Here is a 10,617-nt window from a genome sequence, read left to right as displayed (position 1 = left end):
CAAGACGCTGATAAGCGTTGAAACTGGTCCCCGGTGCTGAGGCTATGTAGTGGCAGAGGCGGGGCACTTCGGGTCTTGATATAGGCGCTAATTTGCAAAAAGTTTTTCGTCATGGAAACTAGCTCACCGCGCCTCTCTCGTTGGTTTTGTCTCTGGTGATGCAGATGTTATTTCATTGGATGTATTGATTAGTAAATTTTGCGGGGACCAAGAAAATGGCTTCCTGTTTTGGTTTAGTCTAGGGATGGTCGCCTGGCGTAATTTATTTCTAAAAATTAGTCGAAATTTTTACGATACCTTATTACATATAGCCTACGCGACGCAACCTAATCGAGAATACTCCGTTTCAGGTATCAGAGGTCAACTCTACATATTATTATTATTTTTTTTTTTTCAGGGATGGAGAAATTCTTCAACATCAAATGCAGAACTTCAGGGAAGATACCAGACGCTGTAGTTTTAGTAACCACAGTGAGGGCACTCAAGATGCATGGTGGAGGGCCCTCAGTGGTGTCGGGACAACCACTCAAACCTGAGTATACTGAGGTAAGTACTTCAACAGAACACCAGGGCTGTATTAAGGGGAGAGGACAGTTTTCTCCTATACTGTAAGCTAGACTCCCAATATTTGGAGCATCCACCAGTCACTATGCTTATATATTATACATAGTAGGGTTGGGACATCGAGACGAAAACATCGATGTTCGATACATTACATCGATGTTTTTAAACTTCGATATATCGAGTATCCGATGTATCGTAATCAAAAACATCGATGTTCGATATTATCGGGATTTCGATGTTTTTCGGATTTTCGGTATTATAGCTTAGGGATCCACTCAATACCTACACAGTCTATACAGTATGTCTCAAAAGTCCTTGTTTAATTTAAACCTTCATAGTTTAAAAAGAATTATTTATCATATTAAGCTATTCAAAATTTCAAACTCACAAAAATATTGTAAAATATGAAGCGGGACAAAATAATGTAAACTTGTAAACAAAAGAAAGTCCTTTCCACAGACTTTTTTTATAATAATACCACAGACTTATCTGTGGTCTTCAAAAACATCGAACATCGAAAAATAAAACATCGATGTTCGATGTTTCCCAACCTATTACAGTTGGAAAACTTTCAAAACATTATAGGTAGTTCCGATGACATCAAATTATTTGCAGGATGCCATTAAGGTCATTTAAGAAAAGAGAAAAAAAAGCTCAACCCTAAAGGGAATTTAGTTAATAATAATTAATAAATCACACATCTAATAGGTAGGTAGGTAGGTAGGTATTCATCATACCTTCAGCTAAATAAATAATACCTACGTTATCAAAAGCTACGTCTAGACAACTTTGTCTCTTTGTAGGCTTGTTTTTTGAAGTAACCAACCCCAGTGGTGTAGTGGTTAGCGCGGTGGACTTCGGATCTGGAGGTTGGTGGTTCGAGTCCAAGTCAAGTCATAAAATTTACCGTAGTGTATTAAGCGGGGAACGACATTTGTGACAAGCATTATGGCTTAACACAATTAAAATTCCTTTCCTTCCTTTATTTCTTAAAGTAGGCACCTAACTATCCTGAAACGTATGACTTCTCACTTTTTTGATTTGTCATATGTTATACTGATTCAAATCGCGACACTGATCATCAAATAAATGCGAGTGAAAAATCTAAAAATGAGAGATACCATTTAGTTAACTTGTGTACATAGTAATCGAAGATTTTAATATTTTTTGGATCTCTGGAACTTAATTGTTCCAGAGCTGAGCAACATTCTTCCAGGGTTCCTTGTAGAAAGCAGGCAGACTGATGAGTCCCATGATATGGGCCACTTTGAGTATGGATTTCCAAGCATGCTCATCCCGTCGTATGTTGTAAGCCATAGTAAGGAAGATGTATCTCGGGATAGAATTTCCTCAGGTTACACGCTAGGTGTGGTTAGAACAAGTGGTACTAGAATGTTAAATGCACTAGTTACCGACGCGACCGTACCGCTAAAGGTATATAATATGCATCGAAAAAATTGAGTAGAGAACTTTTTAGAACAACAGTTACAAGACGTCTAGCAACCATCGACCACGATGACGCTACATGATGATGATGATGATGATGATGAACAAAGTACCATTCCTACAAAGGTATCTAAAGTACAAAGTACTATTCCTACAAAGGTACCTAAAGTACAAAGTATCATTCCTACAAAGGTACCTAAAGTACAAAGTACTATTCCTACAAAGGTATCTAAAGTACAGAGTACCATTCCTATAAAGGTAACTAAAGTACAAAGTACTATTCCTACAAAGGTACCTAAAGTACAAAGTACTATTCCTACAAAGGTACCTAAAGTACAAAGTATCATTTCTACAAAGGTACCTAAAGTACAAAGTACTATTCCTACAAAGGTATCTAAAGTACAGAGTACCATTCCTATAAAGGTAACTAAAGTACAAAGTATCATTCCTACAAAGGTACCTAAAGTACAGAGTACTATTCCTACAAAGGTACCTAAAGTACAAAGTATCATTCCTACAAAGGTACCTAAAGTACAAAGTATCATTCCTACAAAGGTACCTAAAGTACAAAGTATCATTCCTACAAAGGTACCTAAAGTACAAAGTATCATTCCTACAAAGGTACCTAAAGTACAAAGTACTATTCCTACAAAGGTATCTAAAGTACAGAGTACCATTCCTATAAAGGTAACTAAAGTACAGAGTATCATTCCTACAAAGGTACCTAAAGTACAAAGTACCATTCCTACAAAGGTACCTAAAGTACAAAGTACTATTCCTACAAAGGTACCTAAAGTACAAAGTACCATTCCTACAAAGGTACCTAAAGTACAAAGTACTATTCCTACAAAGGTACCTAAAGTACAAAGTATCTTTGTATTAGGTATAAACTTAAGCTAATCCTTTAGGGCTGTTTACCCCTACACTTAAGTCTCAGAAAGCTTAACCCAAACCTTTATGGCTGTTTGCCCTCACACCTAAGTCTCAGAGTTGGCTTTTTGTGAATGGAGTTAAGCTAGTTCCTATTCAAGCACGAACTTTGCATTAGGTACTTTAAGGCACATTCTTTTGCATCCAAGCCTATCAGGGAACAGAAAAGTTTGGTCAGAAAACTCCCACCTCGGGCGGGATTCGAACCCAGCACCTACGGATTGAGGACCGACTGTATAACGTTTAACAACATCAGTTATGAAATCTTACTTTCGAGACTTATGGGAGGTACCTACCTATTTTTTTTTTAACTCAGACTAAAGTTCTCGGCCGAGCCGTGTTTGAACCCGGATCAAGACCAAGTGACATAATAGATATGCCATAATGCTACTAAGACTAAATGGCATACAACTTATGCCAGAATACTCACGTGCATACTTCCTGATGAATGGCTTGCTCAAAGTGTTCAGTATTGACTATGGCTCTGGTAGTGCCAGCACTATTCCTAGCCCAGTATGGAGTGACGATCTCTATCTTAGACTCACACGCATCCACCCTGAGGAAATACAATAAGATATAGGTTTTTCCTCTCGATATAAAATAAAAGAGTATAATTATGTAGATAGGTAGGTATAGCTACTTACCTACAAGGTACTAAAAAGAGAGTCAAGAGCGTGAAATGTTTGTAATTAATTATCCTACAACCATGGCATGTCTCTACGGCTCTACACAGCTGTCATGTGTAAGACTGATGAGTTATATGAAAAAGTACTAACCTTTTCAATGGACTGTTCAGTCAATGAGTCAAATCCTAACTCATAGTCCTGTTACATGGTGAGTGAGTGAGTTATGTCTGTCTGTCTGTCGGTCTGTCGGTCTGTTCCCATAGAAGGACTTATCCAAACCTAGTCGACCTATACATATATCAAATTAAAGGTAAAAAAAAAAACTGGTTTTTGGGGGATTTTTTTTTTCACATTTTCTCACACAAATGAGCTCTGATCTTGAAATTTGTCGCGACGACCTATGAACTCAGAGCGAGAAAGTTTTAGATAACACTTCAGTCGTTATTTTAAGACCGGTTTTAGCGTCACCTATGTTAAGCTACGCCGAGCAAAGTCAATAAATGGATGGGTGACTTAAAGTTAATTGAGTAATTGTGGGATTTTTTTTTTCACATTTTCTCACACAAATGAGCTCTGATCTTGAAATTTGTCGCGACGACCTATGAACTCAGAGCGAGAAAGTTTTAGATAACACTTCAGTCGTTATTTTAAGACCGGTTTTAGCGTCACCTATGTTAAGCTACGCCGAGCAAAGCCAATAAATGGATGGGTGACTTAAAGTTAATTGAGTAATTGTGGGATTTTTTTTTTCACATTTTCTCACACAAATGAGCTCTGATCTTGAAATTTGTCGCGACGACCTATGAACTCAAAGCGAGAAAGTTTTAGGTAACACTTCAGTCGATCATTTAAGACCGGTTTTAGCGTCACCTATGTTAAGCTACGCCGAGAAAGGCCAATAAATGGATGGGTGACTTAAACATTATATTGGGAATAAAGGGAGAACGGGCTCTAGTCTTGATTTTAAATCATTACATGAAAGTAAAATAAAAAAATCAAATCAAGAATGATAATAAACTGGATATTAAACAAATTAGGTAGGTACAAAGGTATTCTTTAACCATGATCGAATAAACTACGGGCTAAAAAATTCCCGGAGGGACGGGCCCAGCTTGTTACTATTGTAATAATAAAGGAAGGACGGACTAAAAAACCTACCTATTATTTTCAGTGAAATCACTCAGTCAATGAGTCAGATCTTACATGTAAGTCACTCTTCAAATCCTTACGTCCCTCTTAAACTTTTAATGCTAGGGTTTATCAATTTGGGATTGAGATGAAATGAGGATTTCCCTATACTCAATAGCCAGGTCAACCTCGGATTGAACTCAATCCTGAGACAATCCACGGTGGTAAAGCTCGACACAAGTACGTCCCTGTAGAACTCACCTCCCCGTATCATCCTTGTTGGTAGCGGGGAAGGACTGTCTAGTCCTCCGCTTCCCAGTCTTCGGCTCCGGGACTAGAATATCATCCAGATAGTCCGCTCCGTCATGCGCATGACGCTTGCGGTTCCTAGCGTTACTAAACCCTTGCGACGGCGGACCGTACTCTGGCGTATTCATGGTGAATTCACCGTACATCCGCCTCATAAGGGCTTTGTTGTCGTCGATGAACTTCTCGATTTTGGTTCTGAAACATAGAGGTAATAAGTAGGTAGGTACAATTTTTTTTTTTTGTTTGGTAAAATGGCCTTTGGCATACCTATACAGCCAAAGTAGGTACTTAGGTACATATACTTAAGTGAAAAGGAAACTCCCATAAAACAAGTCCCGCATTAGGCATAAAAACTATTATCCTTTACCTATTACCACCCGACTCTACCGTTTCATGTTACACGCGGTTGTTACGTCAGGGTATAGTATCCAACAATGCTCAGAAATAACAACTGCTTGTACCTAAACCTAACACGGGAAAGGGATTTTTTATTTATGTGTGGCACATTGCAGAACTACTCAAGATACCAGGCGTTCATACAAATTATTACCTTTAGTTTTACACGGCTCTTCTACATACTTACTCGTAGTTCTTCTGTTCTACTACTTAGGTGCCTACTGCCTACCTATTCTTCTTACCTTCGTTTGTCACAATTTGCAATAATCAGGTAAAATAAATAGGTAGGTACGGTAGGTACCTATTTATTTTATTAAATGTGATGTATTTATTAATTTGTTAGATGACATAAAAAATCTCTTCTAAATAAGTATCATTCCTACAAAGGTACCTAAAGTACAAAGTACTATTCCTACAAAGGTACCTAAAGTACAAAGTACCATTCCTACAAAGGTATCTAAAGTACAAAGTACCATTCCTACAAAGGTATGAGGGATATAATAATGTAGCAGTAACTGCTATACTGTTGTTTCATTCCTACGAAATAAAAACGGTGGTAAAACACTCAATAAAAAAAATAAAAAAATAAAATAAAAATCCTTTGAGTGGCAATGGCAAGGGGTTTTTTTTTTGTCTTCTATGTATAAACAGGTAGGTACTTATTTATTATTATTAACTTACATTGGATACGTGTTGCCCGCCGTTGGACAATACAGCTGATGAAATTTCTTAATACATGGAGGACCCCGGATGAAATCTCCCTTCACTTCATAGCCGAGAGCTACGGAGAGAGCAGTCCATAAGATCTGAAATTAACAAGATAGGAAATAATAGAGGTTGGGTGGAAGAGAAGGTCATTTATCACGAGATCTATAGTTAGTAGAGAAGGGCAAGGGCCAAACACTAGGATGGAATTTCTACAAATTTTAAACGGGAAAATCGCTTTGTAAGCTTGTTTTTTGAAGTACGCACCTATCTAGTATAACTTCTCACTTTTTTGATTTTTCATATGTTATACTGATTCTACAAGTAGCTTCAACGAAGCAATCAAATTCATTACGACATGTTCAGATTCAAGAAGAGAAAACTGTTTAGTTAATTATGTATATAGAATAAATCATAGAACATATAAGACTATTTTTTGGAGCTCTGGAACAAATTTGATCCAGAGCACTGAGACTGCTGAGTGAAGAGAGCACCAATTCACCAGGAACAAACTTCAATTATGGAGATTTTGGAAATCTAGTGATTTTCAAGTCAAATCTAGTGATTTTTTTTCCCCTCAGAGGAGAAGAGGAGAACGGGCTCTAAAAATCAAAGCTGGATAACCAGTAGAGTTGCCATTGCCAGACGTGTTATTTTGCGGACAAGCCGAATTTTTTTTGGAACAGATGTGGTTCCCCCGGGACGGGACAAACTGTTTAGTTAATTATGTATATAGAATAAATCATAGAACATATAAGACTATTTTTTGGAGCTCTGGAACAAATTTGATCCAGAGCAATGAAACTGCTGAGAGCAGAGAGCACCATTTCACCAGGAACAAACTTCAAAAATGGAGAATTTGGAAATCTAGTTATTTTCAAGTCAAATCTAGTGATTTTATTCCCGATTCCCCTCAGAGGAAAACGGGCTCTAAAAATCAAAGCTGGATAACCAGTAGAGTTGCCAGACGTGTTATTTTGCGGACAAGCCGAATTTTTTGGAACAGATGTGGTTCCCCCGGGACGGGACATTTTTTTTTATTAATGAGTACCTACTTAGAAAAAAATGGCTAGTAGGTAATTTAAGTTTGACAGTCCTGATCTAGACATTTAACATCTTAATCATCTTACCCTACCATTAGCATTAGATCGGAATAATATGGTCTAGAACAGAGGTTCTCAACCGGTGGTACGCGTACCACCAGGTGGTACGCGGATACATTTTAGGTGGTACGCACTACGCAGTCATATATTAATAATAACAATAAAAAATGTTGAATGGTGGGGTTTTAATTTTAAGACTATAATTAATCAAATAATTTGATAAGAAACTAAAAAAACATCGTGATTTTATTATTGAACGAATCAAGAAACATCATTAAAGAGACAGTGTCATAAGTGAGGGTCTCGATCTTGCAACCTCCACCTTTCTAGCCATCATATAAATATAAGGTGGTACGTCAAAATCTCTGAAAATTTCAAGTGGTACGTGTTTACTAAAAGTTAGAACAACCCATGGTCTAGAATGGACTCGACATGAATACATATTGATTACACATTTAATATTTTTAAGGTGTTAGGAGAACAAAAAGGTCGTCCGTATCGGTCGATAACAAAAAAAAAAAAAAAAAAAAAAAAAAAAAAAAAAACTGGTTTTTGGGGGATTTTTTCACATTTTCTCACACAAAGGTCTGATCTTGAAATTTGTCGCGACGACCTATGAACTCAAAGCGAGAAAGTTTTAGATAAGACCGGTTTTAGCGTTACCTATGTTAAGCTACGCCGAGTAAGGCCAATAAATGGATGGGTGACTTAAACATTATATTGGGAATAAAGGGAGAACGAATAAATGGATGGGTGACTTAAACATTATATTGGGAATAAAGGGAGAACGGGCTCTAGTCTTGATTTTAAATCATTACGAAATGGATGGGTGACTTAAACATTATATTGGGAATAAAGGGAGAACGGGCTCTAGTCTTGATTTTAAATCATTACATGTAAGTAAAAGCAAAAAAATCAAATCAAGAATGATAATGAACTGAATTAGGTAGGTAGATAGGTACTGATCGAATAAAGTACGGGCTAAATAATTCCCGGAGGGACGGGCTCAGCTTGTTCTAAAAGGTGTAAAGCCAATAGGGGCGCGTAGTGCAACGGTAGCATTCTTTCTGGTCAGGATTCCTACTGACGGAGAATTTTTCATTTACTAAAATATTCTAAACCGTGGCGAAGCACGGGTAACCTGCTAGTAGTGAATGTGGTCAGGATTCCTACTGTCGGAGAATTTTTCATTTACTAAAATATTCTAAACCGTGGCGAAGCACGGGTAACCTGCTAGTAGTGAATATAGAGGATGTACATTTGGGTAAACACTAACCACGTTCAACGTTGCTTAACTTCAGTGATCCATGAGGAACTGATGCGTTCAACGTGCTATCGCTGTTGGCTTACATTGACGTTTGATCGATTCGATTTCGTTTTAAATACAGGTAGACAGGCTTCATGCAAACTTCAAGCTTCAAACCATGCGTCATAGGCCAAGTCTTTCGCCTTGACAGTTAACAAGTCCTCTAATAGCATTGCCAAGTTCACAACCGAATACCCAGGGCAATACTTTCGTCTGGGCTTGGGCAATATGATGCAATGTGGAACATATAATTTATCTGGTTCATTGATTTCCAAACGACGGATTATGTTAGACAATGTTGTGCATGGTTAGTAATGGGACGGGTGACCGTTTGAGACAACACGTGCTGTAGGCTATTTTTGGGGTACACTCACACATAAGTAGGAGGATATATTGAGGAGCTGCTTGATATTCTAGCGGAAAAGACGAGGAATCAAAGTCTGATAATGACCATAGTACCTATTCAAAGGACTGATTCTAAAAAAAAAAAAAAAAAAAAAAAAAAAAAAATTTTAAAACGAAAAAAAAAAAGTTTTTATTTTGGGTACCCAAAAGAAAAAAACAAGCTGGGCCCGTCCGTCCGGGAATTTTTTAGCCCGTAGTTTATTCGATCGTGATTAGAGAAAATCAGTACCTATGTACCTTGTACCTACCTAATTTGTTTAATATTCAGTTTATTATTATTCTTGATTTGATTTTTTGATTTTACTTTCATGTAATGATTTAAAATCAAGACTAGAGCCCGTTCTCCCTTTATTCCCAATATATTGTTTAAGTCACCCATCCATTTATTGGCCTTGTTCGGCGTAGCTTAACATAGGTGACGCTAAAATCGGTCTTAAATGATCGACTGAAGTGTTATCTAAAACTTTCTCTCTTTGAGTTCATAGGTCGTCGCGACAAATTTCATGATCAGAGCTCATTTGTGTGAGAAAATGTGAAAAAAATCCCCCAAAAACCAGTTTTTTTTGGTTTTTTGGCTTTATGGTTTTCTGGACAAAATTTGCACCACCATTTTCGTGATCCTGGTAAAAAGACCTTTAATTTGATATATAGGTCGACCAGGTTTGGATAAGTCCTTCTATGGGGACAGACAGACAGACAGACAGACAGACTGACGGACAGACCGACACCGAAGCGAATACAATAGTCCGTCCACTATACCTTTTATTATTAGTAATAATAAAGGAAGGACGGACTAAAAAGTAAAGTCTTTATATTAGGTACTGCAGAAATTTATGCTTTACCAAGTCTGCCCTAGTGTCTTTTTTTTTTTTTTTTTTTTTTTTTTTTTTTCAAAAATACCTACTTAGTTGTGGGTGGATAACATGACATTATCGTTAATTTGCATATTGTTGTGCAAATTTGGTGAATTTATTTGCACGATAAAACTATATATTAACCTATTAAATAATGGACTCTTTTAATTCGTGATTGGGGAGGGGGGATTACACTCTGGTTTTAGTGTAGTTACCTACTTTTTTTCTCTCATTGGTAGGTACCTAATGATATCATAATTTTTCCTTATACCTACGTCACGCCTAAAGTAAAATTTATATTTTTTCTTGTTCAAATAAGAGCATAATAAACTCACCATGGTCAATAAAAGATGACGCATTGAAAATCGACATTGATCTGATTTATTTTCTCCGAATTAATAACAGGTAGGTAAAGGTCAATCGATGACAGTTTTGTCTTGGGGCTAGGGTACTTTTGTAATAGGTAATTATGATGATGGATTATAGGGTTAAATTAATAAAGTGGCTTATAAACATGGGTTTATAGTAAATAAAGTAGGGCCAAAGAGTTGGTGATGAAAATGATATCTGTTTTACTTACAGGTAGGTAGCCTACAGGTAGGTAAATAAACAATAAATTAAATTCAAAGCAGAGCGCTAGGCCGCGGGTTCGATTCCCGCCCGGGGCGGATTTTATCCTGATGGGATTATGTTCGTTCTCGGAAGGGCTGGCTTTCTCCTATCCTGTCTTCCTTCTCTCTTCGATTTCGGGACGATAAGACCATACATAGCAGTTACAGTTCCCTCTGTCAAACCTCTTTAAAAAAAAAAAAAAAAAAAAAAAAAAAAAAAAAAAAATTTTTTAA

The 10,617-nt window shown here is 37.1% G+C and overlaps 1 protein-coding gene across 1 annotated transcript; it reads right to left on the bottom strand.

The window, feature by feature from the left end:
- Positions 1–3,366: 3,366 nt before the first annotated feature.
- LOC103506052 (protein spaetzle 3-like) lies at positions 3,367–6,211 on the bottom strand (the record flags this gene model as incomplete). Its single annotated transcript, XM_008470434.2, has 3 exons — positions 3,367–3,496; positions 4,956–5,198; positions 6,081–6,211. Coding segments are annotated over 3 exons (504 nt in total), but the record flags the coding sequence as incomplete, so codon positions are not given.
- Positions 6,212–10,617: the final 4,406 nt, after the last annotated feature.

The sequence above is a fragment of the Diaphorina citri genome, unplaced genomic scaffold (assembly GCF_000475195.1).
Source record: "Diaphorina citri unplaced genomic scaffold, Diaci psyllid genome assembly version 1.1 scaffold211, whole genome shotgun sequence".
In the NCBI taxonomy this organism is placed as follows: domain Eukaryota; kingdom Metazoa; phylum Arthropoda; class Insecta; order Hemiptera; family Psyllidae; genus Diaphorina; species Diaphorina citri.
The sequence above is the reverse complement of the archived record's forward strand: the minus strand, read 5'-3'. Positions and strand labels throughout refer to the sequence as shown.